This window comes from Urocampus carinirostris, chromosome 6 (assembly GCF_059441175.1).
Source record: "Urocampus carinirostris isolate Australia breed hairy pipefish chromosome 6, RoL_Ucar_1.0, whole genome shotgun sequence".
Lineage (NCBI taxonomy): Eukaryota > Metazoa > Chordata > Actinopteri > Syngnathiformes > Syngnathidae > Urocampus > Urocampus carinirostris.
In genome coordinates, this window is record NC_142354.1 from 1188967 (window position 1) to 1206633 (window position 17667).

Here is a 17667-nt window from a genome sequence, read left to right on the forward strand (position 1 = left end):
AATTATAAAATTTTTAAAACTCTCTTTTCTGTAATAAAGGACATGATACGCTTAGATATAATTAAAAAACGCAAGCTAAAATAATAAAAAAGAAGACAAAACAAAAATGTGAACAACGCGGAATCAGAAGAACTTCACTGCCTGTCCACTAGATTCTTAGCCCCGCTCCCTTTTTGCTCGGCTAGTGTCACTTGCTGCATATCGGCGGAGTCAGTGGAGGCTCAGGTGTATTAGGGTGAAAGTATGAAATTCTGCAACCCCAGGAGTGTCATAATTCAATTTAAAAGGGAACATTCAATTAATAACCACGGGTAGAACAAACATAAAATTGCTAAAAAAAAAACAGCCTTTAAAAATAAAAAGCTTTTAGCGAAATATTTCACATGGTATATCACTTTAAATGTAATGGGAAAAAAACAGCCAAACATTCTGGTTGCTCAGCACCCCCAAAGCTCTGAAACTAAAATCGTCCCTGGTTCTGCGTGAATCATGTCAGTGAACCGACCTATCATGTGTTGCGTGAGAAAGTAATATCGGCTAAATTAAAAGACGTTACGAAGGAGCGAGGTAAGGTAACATTGCTTACCTTGTGAGGCGGAGGCCCTGTTATGGCAGTTGAGAATGTTCGAACTGCAAACTGCATCGGCCGGCGGGACACAAGCCATATGGTCCACATGACCCGCACTAAACTCCCAGCCAAGCCGAAACTGCGAAGCCGAACCTCCACCAAACGTCGTTAGCTAACAGCTCCAATGTCAAAGCAACTCGAGGAAGTTGACAATTGAGTGTCCGTAAGATAATTGCACCGACTCAAAACTGAAACCACCGCCAACGTTCCGCTTTACCACAAATCCTTTCGAGAAGCTCCAGAGCGCGAGAGAGCGCGAGAAAGAAAGGTTTAGTCTAACACAAAAAAAACATTTGGCTATAAAATCACAATGAGCCAGCACTGATGAGATATTTTCAGCACAGGTCTGTGGGCACCCAAGTAAATGTAAATTGTCTGCATTTGTATAGCGCTTTTCAGGTCAATAAAGACCTCTCAAAGTAAAACAAAGTTCTCCCACTAATATATGAGGGTATCACTCATACACCCCCTAAAGTTATGCAGAAGTTAGGCAACAACATACGAGGATCAACAAAAAAAATAAATCCTTATCGCGATAAAAAACAAGTTTAGTGACAAAGACTGACCTTAAACAAAATCAGAGTAAAGGGAAAAAACAACAAGTAAAAGCAAATGCATGTTTATGTGATAGTTCATGTATTTTGCATATTATATAAATCAAAATAAGCGGCAGCACGGCAGTGCAGTGGTTAGCGCGTATGAGGCACAGTTCTGACATCATGGGATCAAACCTTCCTGTGTGGAGTTTGCATGTTCTCCCCGTGCTTGCGTGGTTTTCTTCCGGGCACTCCGGTTTCCTCCCACGTTCCAAAAACATGCACGTAAGATTAATTGGCCGGTCCAAAATTGTCCCTAGGTGTGAATGTGCGAGTGAGTTGTCATTCTCTGTGTGCCCTGCAACTGGCTGGTAACCACTTCAGGGTGTCCCCTGCCCACTGCCCGAAGATGAGTGGGATGGTCTCCAGCACCCCCGTGACCCTACTGAAGATAAGAGGTGCAGATAATGGATTTATGGATGGTAATAAAGTAAAGAATCTTGCACAAAATCTTAATTATTATTTTGTTATTTTACAAAAAAAAATGGGAACAATTTTTGCTCATTTTATATACAGGTTATTTTTATGTACAGGTTATTTTTCTGGAAAACAATATAAAATTATAGTAAATTATAGTATAGGGTTAAAATTCCAATAAAATCCCATATCACAGCAAAATTATTAACCAAAATGATGTACCTGTGTTACTTCCTGGCTGACGGTGACCAAAAACAATAAGAAAAACTTATAATGTCAGATTAAGCCTGTCATGTCCAATGTCCTGCCCGGGGCCAGTCTTGGCTCGTGATCAAATATTAACTGGCAAGCGGCCCCTGTCATAATGAATACTATGTGGCCCACCAGTAATGCCAAGCACTGCAAACCTTTCTGAGGTTGAAAGCCCCAGTAGGTATTATTTGACCACTAGATAGCGCTGTGTTGTCTGGTGCAAGGGAGGGCCAGTACCATAGAGCACAGCCTGGTGGCAGGATGGCGGACGAACATAACAGCGACCTAAGTTGGGATTCCACTGTTTAAAAGAAATACAAATTTCTCGACCTATGATTTTCCAAAAAAGGATTTAACATTAATATGATAGTTCATGTATTTTTGCCAGGGTAATGTTTTTTTTTACTGAAATTAATTTTATGGTACCACTAGGAGGCACTAAATAGTGCATACTTCCTCTTTAAAGACGGTTGAAAGAATGCAGCCTATCAAATTTGGCCCGCTTTCTGAAAAGTTTAAAAAAAACCCTGGTTTAAGCTTTAAAAATGAAATAAAATATTTTTCTAAGATGCTCATCAAACAGCGTTCCTCGAGATTTTTGAATGAGAAAAAGTGTTCCTTGCCTCAAAAATGTTTGAAAAACCATGTGAAATTGTGTCACGTGATAGTTTGTGGCCCTTCACGTCATAGATTTGCGTTGGGTTCGTTTTTTGTGTGAATGTGACGTCACTATTGCTGTTGCCGTCTACGAGTGCAGAGTCCTCCTTTGGTCTCGTTTCCTTTTCAGTTCTTTTATGTTCCTCTCCCTCATCTCTTGGTCACGACAGGTGCACGTTGTATGTTCTCAACGCACAGAACGGAGCGCTCGGCGAAGTCGTTAGCCACATTAGCCGCCGAGGTACAGCCGCCGCCGTCCTAGGCTGGCCCCCCCGGCGGCATCTATGCCCACTCTGGATCAGGTGGGCGCGACGTGGACTTTGAAATCCAGCGTAAGTCATTTCTGTTGGGTCTTTGTCGTTCTTAAACTTACGCCAAAAAAACTGCTCGCCTGTTAGCGGACTCGCGGCTAACATTAGCTATGCTAACATTATCTATGCTACTGTTAGCAATGGTATGTTGTTGAACATTAGCTATTTTACTATTCTCTAACATTAGCTATGCTACTGTTTACTGCGTGATTAACTGAGAAATTGTCTTTTTTTACGTTTGGCAACGCATTTGGTTGTTTTTTTGTATTATCCTACCTCACGTTTACGTTTTGCACTGTCATGGGGCCACTGGATATCAGCTGCTTCATGACGTCACTAAGTGAACAAATTTGTGGTAGATGGAAATATCCGAACAAAAAACTTTCATATAATGTACATTTCATTAAATTTGCATAAACCTCCAACCTTTTTGAAGCCGAGAGCCGTTTTTTTTAGCACAAAGGGCATCCAGTAGGATATGCATTCCTAAAATAATAATAAAATAATAATCATGTTATCATTAACCTGGTAATAAGATATTATAGCCACAAACATATCTTATTACCAGGTTAACTAATTTACTCCCAATGATGATAACGTACTTCAATTATTAATTTTACATTTGCCATTGGATGTTAATCCATTTTCTACTTAAATGGCGGGGTGCGCTATTTTAAGACTAAGGTTTCAATCATGACTTTGAGACTGGAGATAACAGCAAATTAACACATAATGTGTGTTCATTTCTCAGACTTCTTCTTTTTCCATCTTTTTAGGGGTTGGTTCTGCTCCACTCAACATTTACACAATATAATAGGTCAAATGTACACACTTAAAAAAGTTTGGTGCAGTGGAAAATAAAGCATAACACATACTTAATAGAGAAAATTTTTAACTTTCAACTTTTGAAGAACCCATCAAACTACACACACCATCTTTAACTAAGCTTAACAATGATTTAACTGAGCTGAGAGTGAATGAGTTAAAGACCACAATTACCTAGTGAGTTTATGAATAACTTACCCAATGAATTAGTTAGTTTGTAGCTAACATTTTTTAATAACAGTGACAGACATCAAAGATCCATTTTGATTTCAGTGCCATTGACTTGAGTTAGACGCTATTCCTCCATTTTCCACAATCAGTAGTTAACTCGGCTGGTAGTAGATGAGTTAATTATTGGAAGTATGGTTCAATAGACTCAATAAACTACTAAACAATTAATTTTGCAATCAATTCACAATGACCCAGTACTGGTGAGATATTTTTAGAACAGGTTCAGGAGCACCTCAGCTGTTCTTACGGGGCGCCAGGTTGGAGACCCCTAGAGTTGGGATTTGGGGAAATCCATCCATCCATCCATTATCTGCACCGCTTATCCATTATCTGCACCGCTTATCCTCAGTAGGGTCGCGGGGGTGCTGGAGCTCATCCCAGCTATCTTCGGGCAATGGGCAAGGGACACCCTGAACTGGTTGCCAGCCAGTCGTAGGGCACACAGGCAACTTAATCGCTCATTCACGTCTAGGGACAATTTGGACCGGCCAATTAACCTGACATGCATGTTTTTGGAATGTGGAGGAAACCGGAGTGCCCGGAGGAAACCCACGCAAGCATGGGGAGAACATGCAAACTCCACACAGGAAGGTTCGATCTCATGAACTCAGAACTGCGCCGTTGTGCTTGGGGAAATACACATTAGAGCAATATAGAATCGCTTATTAGATTACAGAAGTTAACTGAGCTGGCAGTGTGTGACCTTAATACCACAATGAACTAGTTAGCTTATGAATAACTTGCTCAATGAACTAGTTATATTGTAACTAACCTTCTTATCTAATCAACCACCAATAACCGTGAGAGACATAAAAGATCCATTTTGAATTAATTTCCATTGACTTGAGTTAGACATCCTTCTTCCATTTTACACAATCCTAGTTAACTCGGCCGACAGTGGATGAGTTAATTATCTGAAGTAGGGTGAAAGAGACTCAATCAACCACTAAGAGAATAATATTACCCGAAAATCACAGTGAGGCGAATACTGGTGAAATATTTTTAGCACAGGTCCAAGGGCACTTGTCCTTAGGGGGCACCTCGTTGGAGACCCCTGGTATAGAAATTTGGGGAAATGCATACAAGATCAATATAGAAAGCTATTAGGATAGTGCATAACCCTATACAAACTATAAAAAGAACACACAGGTTATAATTAAATTTAATTGTCTTTATTGTCATTGAAAATAACGAAACATTGTATGCAACGAGATTGCACATGGCACTTCAGGGTAAACATGTAATAAAGACTTTAAAGAGGAAAAGAAAAGAAAATGAGGCTATCTGGATAAAATAGTGCTTAAAGACTGGCCTTAGTCATGATAACAGTGCAATGTAAGGATGGACCGATGTGGTTTCTTCAGGGCCGATTCAACATGACTTAACTTAAAACAAAAAGTGCTTCTATAGTTACACAAAGCTCGTGAATTGAAAAGTGTGGGCACTCATGTTTACAAACAGATTGATGAGCTAATTTTATGATTACAGCTAATCACTCAGCCTTCCACGTTAGCATGCTTTTTATGATCGTTCTCAATCAAAAGCAAGTGACCAAGTGTTAGGATAAGGGCTAATACATCAGTCTCCAGCTTGAACGTAATTCCATCGAACTAGTTAACTACTCTTTTTACGCTATTTCCGAATCACAAACGTGCTTTTCTACCACGGACTGAACATACTCAAAATCTCAGCAGTCTTCATAACAGGCATGTCGGGATTTAAAAGTTATTAGAGTTGCCGCTGTTTACTCTGCTCTAAAGTTTTTCTTCCTGCTTTAGTGGCTCTGCCTCCAGCTGCTTATCCAATAAGAACACGCAGTGTTGTTAGCATTGGAGACAGAGAGAGGGAATAGGGAAGGAAAGGCTCGGCTGTGCATAAATAATCGGCCCGTCGAATAAATAAAAATGAGCTAAAGAGATGGATGCAGCTCCAGAGATGCTTGTTGGCTTACCCCAGGGCTGGACGAAGTGCATTTTAAACACCTCTTGGGACTATACACAATCTTAGTCCATTATTTCCCTACACTGAACGCGGATTACATGCTTCTTCTGTGGGGGTAAAACATTTTGGCTGCACATTTTCTTTTTACAGGGCTGTCTAAGAAAAGTAGAGTATTGTTATAAAATTTCTTTTTTTTTTCTGTAATGCAATTAAGAAATAAATGGCATACGTTCTGGATCTATTACTAATCAATTAGTATATTGCAAGCATCTGTTTTTTTAATGCTACTGATTAGATGAATAGGTTACCAATGGGATATTTGAGCTGATACAATAAATGCCTTTATGCCTCCCGAAACTGATTTTCAGTTTTAGTTTTCCACAAAGTTAGCATCTTTTCTCGTCCGACAGAGAGCTATCCTTTTGTTCAATCCGTGCGTTTTTAAATTCCAGTGTTCGGGCACCTTGAATTACACATGGCGGCAGGGGATCCCGTGCGCGAAGATGAAATGCTCCAGACTGCCTTCAAGAAGTTGCGTGTGGACGCAAACAGGTGGGTGGTGAAAAAAAAAAACATTTTCCTCCAGAATATTTTTTTCACAGTGTAACCTTCCCACTTTATTTCTGCAGTGCACTTGCAGCGACCGGAGAGTCTCCTCTATCAGGGGCGCGAGATCCTGCCTCCTTAAAATACAAGCACGGCATGTCCAAAGACACCTGGCATAGGTGAGTGACCAATAGTCTAATTATTGAAGGAACGATTTAAAAAAAAAAAAATGTATAGGTCTACCCAAATTCTAAAACATGCAAAATGTTAAAAAGTAATACATGGTCTTTGCATAAATCTTTATTTCATTGGTATACTGTGGAACCTCTACTGACAAATTTAATTCGTTCTGGGAGTAGCTTTGTAACTTGAGACATTTGTAAGTAGATACGCCTTTTGAATGTAAATTCGCTAATCCATTCCAAGCCCTGCAAAAGTTTATATTTTTTAATAAATCATAAAAGAGCATCAGAACATGAAACAAATACATGTTAAAATTAGTTTACCACTCGATAAACATAAATCAGGAGGCACATAATGCGGAGAACAAAGGAAATAATAAAAATATGTATTTCCCTTTTAACTGGCTTCTTTTTTTTACTGGTCCTCAGCAGTGTCTGCATTTCTGCGTGTCTTACGTGGGGTACATTGTAAATAATGATTCTTTGTAGCGGTACCACTTTTTACAGAATGGGAAAGGGATACGTAGAGCATGCCAAAATTCATGCATAAGCACTCATTGCCAGGTAGGACTCTCGGAGCGGCAAATGGCAGCGTGTACTGTACTGTATTTTATAGTTTGTATCCTGAAAGGCCTTTGTAACTACAGGCAATATTTTCCCGTTCAGGTACTTTGTAAACTGAAACTTTTATATGTTGAGACATTTGTAAGAGGTACCACTGTATTCAAATTATTTTCTGAGATGCTGCATTTTAAATACAACCTGTTTTGTCTTTGACTTCCTGAGCCATGATGTCACGTAAAGATCATTGGGACCCGAGCAAGCCACCCACCATATTGGTTTATGTATAAATTATGTTTTAAGTCAAGTTTTGGTAGTTTTTGTGGAGAATGCCCCAGGCATTGTGATGCAGGTGGATGTAGCAATGATACCATAAATGGCGTGCGGCCAAAATGGGGCGAACTGGCAAAATAACACCTAGAGAGCTAACAGGACACGGCAGGCTAACCGGGACTGATCGGCGGAAAAACGGGAGGCTGGCTGACCAAAAACATGCAGTAAGCAGTCAGGATAACCGTGAGCCATTGACAAAAAAAAACTACCACGGCAACAAACACGAAGCCACCCAGGAGAAAAAACAATCAGCACGGCAGGCAAGCCAGCTACCCAACTGCTAGCAGGGCTAGCCTAGACAAAACAAGACTGGAAGCATTCAGGTGCTCGCACGCTAACGGGCAGCCATCTGGACAAGAGTAAATTGTATTGTAAGATGTGTGACAAAAAAGAAAGGAAAATTCAAAATCACATACCTAACAGGAGGCCAAAGCAAAAAACAAAACGCACGCTGTACAACCGGCAGGTAAACATACGGCACGCAGCTTGAGACGATAAGAGCAAGTGCCTTGGATAAAACAGTAAGAAGTCCCCAGTGACACGGTAAGCATAGTTCCAATTTCTCCAATAATATATATAATAATAATAATAATAATAATTTCCTTGTATTGTCATTCTGTGTAACAATGCACACAGAACGAAATGTCGATTGCACCTGACCCGTTGTAGCGAGCCGATGCAGCCGCAGCCAACAGAGGGCGCCGCCAACCACTTTTTAAGTCTTAGGAATGACTCGGCCGGGGCGCGAACCACCGACCTCCCAGTCTCAAAGCGGGCGCCTTACCATCTAGGCTACCGACCTCCCAGTCTCAAAGCGGGCGCCTTACCATCTAGGCTACTGAGCTGGTTATATACACAGACACACACCGTATTTTTACAACTATAAGGCGGTATCCCAACCCATTCCCAACCGTTATTAACTTGCATAAATAAAAAGTGTTACCTCTAATCGATTATGACGTTTCGGGGTTGGACACTATTAAGACATTTTTAGCTAAAGTAGCATTGGTTATTTCCTTGTGCCTTTGTGATCTTTTTTCGTACAGCGTGAATGGCACAAATGCTGCTTTAATGGAGGTTTGTTTACCTCCCAGTCCAATTATAGATGCACCTTCTTTGTCTTTTACTTGTAATCCTTTTTTACATGCTGTGTATTGTAATATGTGAGAATTTTTAAGGTGCTGGTATAGATTACTTGTGTTTCCTCTGGACCCAGCGAATATGCGAAAGCAAAATCTGCATCGGGCGTTTACTTCTGTTCCACGTCTGCTTCGTCAAAACCAAAATAGGTAAAAAAAAGTGATGTACCGCCCTTCTTTGATCCAAGCTTCATTTCCCTCTCGTTTGTTGACTCTGGCACTATGTTTACAGATTCCGCCATGACACTCAATGAACTCACATGGTGGATGTGGCATAGTGTGGTCTTTGCAAACTTTGAATCGCGTTTATTGGCTAGTGCTATTATTAAAACTTGCCTCTGATTGGTCAACGCTTTTAAAACTCAAACAGTAACAATTGTGGTTGTCCAAAAGTCCATCACTCACTACAAAACCTTGAAAAACCACAGTGTTTTGTGGTTTCACGAGCGCACTACATCACTTTGCAATCTCGATTTGATTTTGGTTAATCGTGCAGCCCTAACGTGCTGTGTATAAATCGTCAAACAAATGTTCAAACTTCTGACTTCGGACTGCAGCCCCCTACTGCCCCCTTCTTCCAAAACGCCCCCCCACACCCCCCAGATCGTTCCACTGCCCCCTGGGGGGCAGTACCGCCTACTTTGGGAACCACTGCCGTAGAGCAACCTAATGTGTGATTCAACTTTTTCGACCAACTGCAGGCTTTGTTTTTGTCGTGGCAAGTTGATCACCATGTTGTCGTCCCAGTTCTTTTTCCTCCAATATCTAAACAATGCTTTCCATAAACGCTTAGGCACTTTGCTTGCAAAAAAATATAAATTAACAAGAACACTGAACTTATGCATGCACGATGCATGAACTTTGCACAAACGTTTCAGCCCCCGATGTCTCCATTGACATGATCACATGATTTGGGTTGTCATGACTATCGCAGACATGTATGAAACGTCTTCGCTCTCATCCCCTATGATGATGAGGAGTCATTGTCATCTTTTTTTAATAAAAATAAAGTTTTGAATGGTTAAGCTTTCTTTACTAATATCGCATCACGATTCACTACCATACCGTGTCATACGGTGGACCCAAAACAAGGCCCGGAGTGTGTTGAGAAAGATCTGATCAAAGCCACTTTTGCCATCTATTGGTGATTTTTCAGGCATAAATCATTCACAAATGCTTGCTGACCACTGATCAGCAGCGCCTTAGCCTTTAGGATACTTTGAAAAAAAAAAAAAAAAAATTTATGTGTTGGTGGTCAGGGACAACGCTTCTAAAAATGTATTCATAAATGTGGTACAGAATGAGTAAATGATAAAGGTTCCTGCTCATGTCTTAACAGCTGTGTGAGGAAAGTGTCAAGAGGAACAAGTCGAACGCAACGTCGGCGACGTTCAAAGTCGCCGATCCTACATCCTTCGAAGTTCACCTACTCTGCTGCTACGCCCCCTTTTAGAGTTCCTAAGCAGCACGCCGAACTCAGCTCAACTTTCTCTACTGGCTTTGGAGCGGCGCCAACTGGGACTGCAGATGGAAAACTACCTGCCAATCCCCTGTCTGAGCTTACCGGGATGAATGGCAGGGACTCGACAAGTGGCATCGAAACAGGCCCTGCCAACCTGACAGATTTTGAAATATTGTCTATGTTGCGTAGGGACGGCCACCTGTGCAGTTGCTCACACCCAGACTGTGCCCCGGCAGATGCGGCCGGTGCCACGGCACCATGTGGCTGCGTATGCAAAATGGGTGCCTGGAGGAGCGTAGGGTCTTACTCATTCACGGGATTACGGGACGTCATCTCTGAGTGTGAGCAGAATGGTGGTGGGCCTTCCAGGATCGCAGGTAGCGTCTCTACACCGGCGTCCCCTCGCTCATGTTCTTCACAGGCATTGGTCTCTGTGGATGACGTCACCATGGAGGACCTGGCAGGCTACATGGAGGTCTACCTCTACATACCCAAGAAGATGTCGCACATGGCTGAGATGATGTACACGTGAAGCTGTTGCATGAGCACAAGATTGCAGCATACTCTTCATTAAAATTCAAATTGATAACATTCAAACCAACAGTATGGATCTTAGTGGGTTGTGGTACTGGGACACACACACACACACACACACACACACAGAAAAATAAGTTCTTTCTTTTTATTTTATTTTTATTTTTTTACACTGCAAGTAAGCCATGCGTTCGATTACAGGAATGAAAATGAATCGGCACTCAAGGTGGGTGTGGAGGAAAAAACGTATTTATTTGTGTACAACGCGCACCCCTAATTTTTTATCAAAATTGATCAAAATGTTTTTACAACCTTTTCTTGGCCATTGATGGGAATAACGCCATTATAAAGAATGCCGGTACGTAATGGCATTTTTTTTTTCCGGTAACAGGGTAATTTAACATTTTTCCGTCATTGCAAAGCCGTTACTGTTACTGATGGTGTGTTGCTTTTAATAAAGAGGTTCTCTGCTTTCCTCTGAGTTGTTTACGTCACGTCTTTTTGGATCATGTCACCATTCAAAATAGCGACTACTATATAGTTGGATAACAATAACGAATACTAATATAGTATTTACTAATACACTGAAAGAAGAAGCGAATGAGGCCTTAGTTGCCAAAAATGTGAGCCCTATATTTTCGCAGCACCCGACTTGTGGCGTTCGCAAACCAGACGGCGCAATGAGCCTGCATTTGGAAGTAAACAAAGGGACCGGACTAACCACCAATTAACGGCTTGTTCCCTCCAAGATGCCTTTTTTCTCTTTGGGGGGATTCTGTGTTGTTTGATTTAAATTAGTTTAGTTTTAAAAAGGTTAAAATTATTTTGTATTTTTCTTTATTTGTAGAATTATAAATATTTTAACTATACTTCCTGCGTTTTTCAGCGTTAATATGTTTGTCTCAAAACGTGAAGTTTGTTTTCTTTTATCTTTTTTCCCTTTTGGTATTGAATTTTCTTATCTTTTTTTAAAATTTTTGTCTTTATTTTTAAAATGCAGTAATGAAAGACATAATAGCAATTTTCCCATAAGCTATATTTTCACAACTCATTTTGTGATTGTCAGTGAACCCCAAATTGTCTTAAGGGACACTACCTTTAATGAAAGTTTGATAATGAGATAAAATCTAATGTGTGTTACAAATAAATTCAAACACACCACCTCAAACGAATCACTCAGTAAAATTTCCCAGTAGAGTCCCCCCACCTCAAACCATCTTTTTAGATCTAAAAATGTAATCATTCATCTTTACACTGTTAACATAAATGCATAACTATCTTGCCCAAGTCGGTAAACCAATCATATTGCCGATAACAAAACAAACAACATTTCTGCCTAAATCAGGGGTGTCAAACTCATTTTAACTCAGGGGCCACACAATGGAACAAACATTCTGGTCGGGGCCGTACTAGTAGATTAAAGAGAAGGAAAAAAAGATAAAGAAATAAGAGAAAGGGAGGGATTAGGAGAGAGGGCAGGACAAAGAAAGAAAAAGAGGGAGAGAGCGTGAGAACCGAGATAAAAAGTTGTGAGGGGGAAAAAGAAATCGAAAGAGAATTAGAAACACAGAAGGAGAGAAAAGAGAAAAGAAAGCGTGAAGGGTAGGAAGAGAAAGAAAAGGAAAAAAGGAAGTTAGAGCAAAATAAGTTAAAAAGACAGAGTGAGAAAGAAACAGAGCAACAAAGGAAGAGAAAAAGACAGAGTGGGAGAAAAGGGGTGGAGAAGAGAGACAGAGAAAAAGAAATACAAGTACAGTGTCTTTGTTCGAGGCACCTGGCTTTGGCAACATCAAGTTGACATATTTCAACCTGCGGCTTGTTTTTCTTATGCGCTTCTCTGAGTGTTGTCTCGCAGGCCAGATTCAATCCCTTAGCGGGCCTGATCTGGCCCGTGGGCCACCTGTTTGACACCTGTGGCCTAATTCATGGTCTTGACTTAGACCATCCATCTATCCATTATCTACACCTCAGTAGGGTCGCGGGGGTGCTGGAGCCCATCCCAGCCATCTTCGGGCAGTGGGCAGGGTACACCCTGAACTGGTAGCCTGCCAGTCGCAGAGCACACAGGGACAGACAATTCGCTCGCTCGTTCACACCTAGGGACAATTTGCACCGGCCAATTAACTTAACATGCATGTTTTTGGAATGTGGGAGGAAACCGGAGTGCCCGGAGGAAACCCACGCAATCACGGGGAGAACATGCAAACTCCGCACAGGAAGGTCGGTAGCTGGATTTGAACCATGACCTCAGAACTGTGCCGCACCCGCTGCCTGACTTAGAATAGTCCTGCTCAATTCTTTTCTGTCACGCCACCTTCGAGAAAAAAAAAAAAGATGGGGGGGCGCAAGAGCATTTAAGTGATCAGATAGTATTGGTGGGGACAAAACAAAAGATTGCTTGATATGGATGGTAACTTGTCACCCACAGTCCGTGCCCTTTTCAGCACATTTTTGATGAAAATAACTCAAGCTTCTTATCAGTGTGAATGGGTTATAATATTTGTTGTTTGTATAATTTTGTTTCATGCTGTCCGCTGCCAACGTATTTAACATAGCAAGCTTGTCCCGCTACAACACAGGTGTCAAACAGGCAGCCCGCGGGCCAGATCAGGCCCGCTAAGGGATTGAATCCGGCCCGCGAGACAACACTCAGAGAAGTGCAAGAGAAAAACAAGCTGCAGGTTGAAATATGTCAACTTGATGTTTCCAAAGCCAGGTGCCTCGCACAAAGATCTGTACTTGTATTTCTTTCTCTCTCTCTGTCTCTCTTTTCCACCCCTTTTCTCCCACTCTCTGTCTCTTTCACTCTATGTGTCTCTCTTTTTCTCTCCCTTTGTTGCTATTTGTTTCTCACTCTGTGTCTTTTTAACTTCTTTTGCTCTAACTTCTTTTTTTCCTTTTCTCATTTCTCTCTCTTCCCATCCTTCGCGCTTTCTTTTCTCTTTTCTCTCCTTCTGTTTTTATATTTCTCTTTTGATTTTTTTCCTCTCACGACTTTTTATCTCATTTGTTGCTCACGCTCTCTCCCTCTCTCCCTCTCTCTTTTTCTTTCTTTGTCCTGCCCTCTCTCCTTTTCCCTCCTTCTCTTCTTTATCTCTTTTTCTTTCTCTTTAATCTACTAGTCCAGCCCCCGACAGAATGTTTGTTCTATCGTGTGGCCCCTGAGTTAAAATGAGTTTGACAGCCCTGCTCTACAAGGTTGGAGTGAAGTGCTATGAGAGGGGACTTTTTTTCGTCTCTTAACCCAGTCTCTCTTGGACTGTCTCAGAGTTAAATACTTTTTAATGGCGCCACTTGAAGGCTTGCTAAACTTCGTCTCTACACTTCATACTCAATACTCTGTGCTTAATGCTTAACCGTGGAGGGTAAATGTAGATAATACCCTCTACCACTAAGAACACAACAGCCCCTAGTAATGGAGGTTAAATGGGGCTTTATTTTGTGAAAGTAAAAAAAAAAAAAAAAAAAAATCAAATGCATCCACCCGCCCCCAACAAAACTAGACCTCGCTCAAGTCACTGATTCACGCGCAGTTCCTTTTTATCCTGCCTACTTAAGAAAAGATTTGACTTTAAACCCGCCAATGGCACTAAATACATTACTGATTTTCGACAACTTTAGTCGTCATTGGTAGTGAATGACTTAATTTGCATCAATTTTGAGCGTTTCTAAACTAATTTGATGAAACTGTATTTTTACACATCAAACAAGTTTGAAAGTATATTTATTAGGAAACATTTGATAGGCCCTTTCTTTTGGATTGTCATGGTATTGAATTCCAGACTCTGTATGAGCTCAAAAACCAGAATTTTCATATATTGTATTTGAGGGCCATGCTTCTCTTTTGCCGATTTTTGTTCTTTGTCCCTTTTTGTTTCGCGCGGCAGAGGTTTCGCGCTATGAATTCAGTCCCCCTCTCGCGCAGCACCCCCTCATGTGGATTGAATTTTGATTTGGGTTTCGTTTTTAGGTTTTATCTCTGTTGCAGGTTGAGAATGCATGGAATTTCTATATTGATGGCATGGCAAACAGTGCACAGGAACCACTCACAGTATTTGTACCCCTTTTTCATGGCCATAGTCAAGCACTTTCAAAACTAATTTTCCAATTTCTTCAGTACCATTAAAAGTGGAACTTGAGTGTGAATCAGTCCATAATTTCGTTGTTTGAGGTGCCCGCAGGAAAAATAACCCGGAAATGTCATACATTCTAATACAAATATCAAACCAGCAGCTGAATGGGACACAGAAAATCAAACTATATTCAAAGAAAATGGGAAAAGGAGATGGATTCAAAAATAACAGATGAGTGGTGGAATATCTGTAAAACACAGTGTGCATCCACTAGCTCCCGGATTCTGAGGGAATTCAACTGGAAGAACATTGATTTGATTATTTATTCCTCCCAAAATTAGGGGAAATTTTTTTGATGTTCAACAACCATGGTGGAGAGAATATGGAGAGAGAGAGAGAGACGTCCGCCACAAGCATATAATAGTTGTTAATGTTTTGGGTGCAAACATTGTTCCCATTGTCAATTTGTGTGTCCACTCAAATATACTTCTACAGAAATACCACAAAAGTACTACACAATAAGTACAAAACTAAATATCAAATACAGTGCTCAAAAACAGGGACCTCATGTATTATTTTGCTTTCATTCTGATAATAAAAAAATAGTATAGAATTACTACAAAATGCTACAGTAAAAATATTCTTCAAAATACTACTACAGAATTATTTATTCCAAAAATACTACAAAAAACAACTACAGTAATATTATAAAATACTATAGAAAAATGACAAATACTACTATGGAAATACTACAAAGATTCTAGAAAAATACGACCAAAATACTGATTTGGAAATACATGGATTATACTTCTACTGAAATACTTAAAAATACCAATAGATAATATAATATAAAAAAAACAAGAGAAATATTACTACAAATATACTACTACAAGGTTTACAACAGAAATACTACAAATTACACATATAGTATACCACAAAAATTCTATGGAAATATCACAAAAATACCAAATTAAAACTACAGTAACACTGTACAATCAAAATACTGCAGAAATACTACAGATATACAACAAACATTCCTATATGGGAATACTACAAAATACAACAGTGATAGTACAAAATAATAATAAAAAAAACAAAAATACTATAACCATAAAACTAATAATAATAATACAAAAACTCTAGAAAATACTAGATATACAACAAAAAAATCTACAGTATAAAAGTACTAAAAATATACTAAAAAATACTATTATGGAAATATTACATAAAAATTACTTTAGAAAAACAAAACAAATGTATAAAAATGGAACAGTAACACTACAAAAAACTACAGAACAACTTCAGAAACACCAAAAAAACCCTCCAATAATACTTCAAAACAATATAACAAATGAACTGCTTAAAAAGGGACCTAAAATACTATCCATCCATTATTTCACCGCTTGTCCTCAGTAGGTCCGCAGGGGGTGCTGGAGCCCATCCCACTTATCTTCGGGCAGTGGGCAAGGGACACCCTGAACTGGTTGCCAGCCAGTCGCAGGGCACACAGACGCAGACAACTTGCTCGCCCATTCACACCTAAGGACAATTCGGACCGGCCAATTAACCTGATATGCATGTTTTTGGAATGCGGAAGTAAACTGGAGTGCCCGAAAGAAACCCCCACAAGCATGGGAAGAACATGCAAACTCCACACAGGAAGGTTCGATCTCATGTCCTCAGAACTGTGCCGCACACGCGCTAACCACTGTGCCGCCCCTAAAATACTATTTTGCTCTAATTGTGGTCGTATCAAAACCAATTTTATTAAACTAATCTATTTAAAAAGAAGTATAACATGTCACACATGGCTCCTGACTCCAAACAGTGGCCCACCCCTGGAGTAGAACATGGAATGAGTTCTAGTAGGTATGCAAATTAACAAGTAATAGGGTCCCCAAATCTAATTTGGCTAAGCCCCATGAAGGCTTGGGTCGGTCCTGCCTGTAGGTGGTGATAACGCTGCACATGATAAGCTAATTCAATTGCAGCTGACATGTCTCTGTCATTTTTAAGCCTACTCTATTATTTTTGATGCCTGAAGTAACCACGTTGTAGACCCTTAGTTTAATGTGTGGTCTCTCATGTCAGCCTGCTAAAAACATGGCAATGGCAATTTCAAGCACTTCACCTAAAATGTAAGCATTTTCCTGACTTTGAAAACACATTAAAAAAAATTCAAGCATTTTCCCGGTTTTTAAGCACCTATAAAAACCCTGCACTTAACACTCTTAGCGAGGGTTTATTTGATGACTTCTTTAGTGTGATGTTACAAGGACACTCAAATAAAGCATCAAATAATGACACAGTGTTCCTTTATTATTATTATTGTAATTACTGTCGTTATTGAAAAAGTTCAAACCGTTTTAATGCCAACCTTAGGCTGGACTGTCAGACATTAAACCAAAGGTGCTTAATATGTGGGCCAGATTTCCCAGTGCATCGAAGAAATCCACTGCCTATCAAAAACTTTGATGACTAAAATAATGTTGCTATCTTGCTGCTGCCACATATTTTGTGCCATTTTGAGCTGTTCCTGCCTATGGTCTTCATTTTTTTTGTGTCAATGGACTTCATAAATTGGCATTAATCCTGCCTTAACAATGCCTGCACAGCTATGTGGTATTTTCAGTCACGGGAAAGGCTCTGTAGGTGTCGGGTAATAATGGAGTTCAATACAGAGGACACCCTGATGACACACGACTGTGTCCCTAGGTCAGCCACAAACCACATCGTGAAGTTTGCAGACGACACAACAGTGGTGGGCCTCATCAGGGACGACAACGACCTGGCCTACAGAGAGGAGGTGGAGCAGTTGGTGGGCTTGTGCAGAGTTAACAGCCTGGTCCCGAATGTTGACAAAACTAAAGAGATCATTATCGACTTCAGGAAAAACCAGCCCAACCATGCCCCACTTCTCATCAACAAGGCTGTGGAGGTTGTCAGCAGCACCAAGTTCCTAGGGGTGCACATCACAGA

General features: G+C 40.4%; 2 protein-coding genes across 4 annotated transcripts in view; one reads left to right on the forward strand and one right to left on the reverse strand.

Moving 5' to 3' along the window:
- uqcc1 (ubiquinol-cytochrome c reductase complex assembly factor 1) overlaps positions 1–3183 on the reverse strand; it is a 26040-nt gene extending 22857 nt beyond the window's left edge. The window contains exon 1 of one of the 3 annotated variants that reach the window (XM_088337403.1): positions 3138–3183. Coding sequence is in view for 2 of the 3 variants with exons in the window: in XM_088337402.1 (XP_088193528.1) it covers positions 587–676 (90 nt within the window). In the remaining variant the exon portion in view is untranslated. Of the gene's footprint in view, positions 1–586; positions 819–3137 lie in introns of those variants that run through there. The other 2 variants (XM_088337401.1, XM_088337402.1) reach the window with 2 other exon arrangements.
- Positions 2581–11096, forward strand: oser1 (oxidative stress responsive serine-rich 1). Its single transcript, XM_088337404.1, has 4 exons — positions 2581–2882; positions 6311–6410; positions 6488–6583; positions 9959–11096. Exons 2-4 carry the CDS (start codon positions 6334–6336, stop codon positions 10611–10613), a joined length of 828 nt encoding a protein of 275 aa, XP_088193530.1. The 5' UTR covers positions 2581–2882; positions 6311–6333; the 3' UTR covers positions 10614–11096.
- Positions 11097–17667: the final 6571 nt, after the last annotated feature.

What these genes read in the sequence shown, in the direction of transcription:
- oser1 (XM_088337404.1), top strand. Translation starts at nt 6,334, where the DNA reads ATGGCGGCAGGGGATCCCGTGCGCGAAGATGAAATGCTCCAGACTGCC. An exon ending in TTGCGTGTGGACGCAAACAG is followed by an intron (nt 6,411 to 6,487) that starts GTGGGTGGTGAA and finishes TTATTTCTGCAG; the next exon opens with TGCACTTGCAGCGACCGGAG. An exon ending in TCCAAAGACACCTGGCATAG is followed by an intron (nt 6,584 to 9,958) that starts GTGAGTGACCAA and finishes ATGTCTTAACAG; the next exon opens with CTGTGTGAGGAAAGTGTCAA.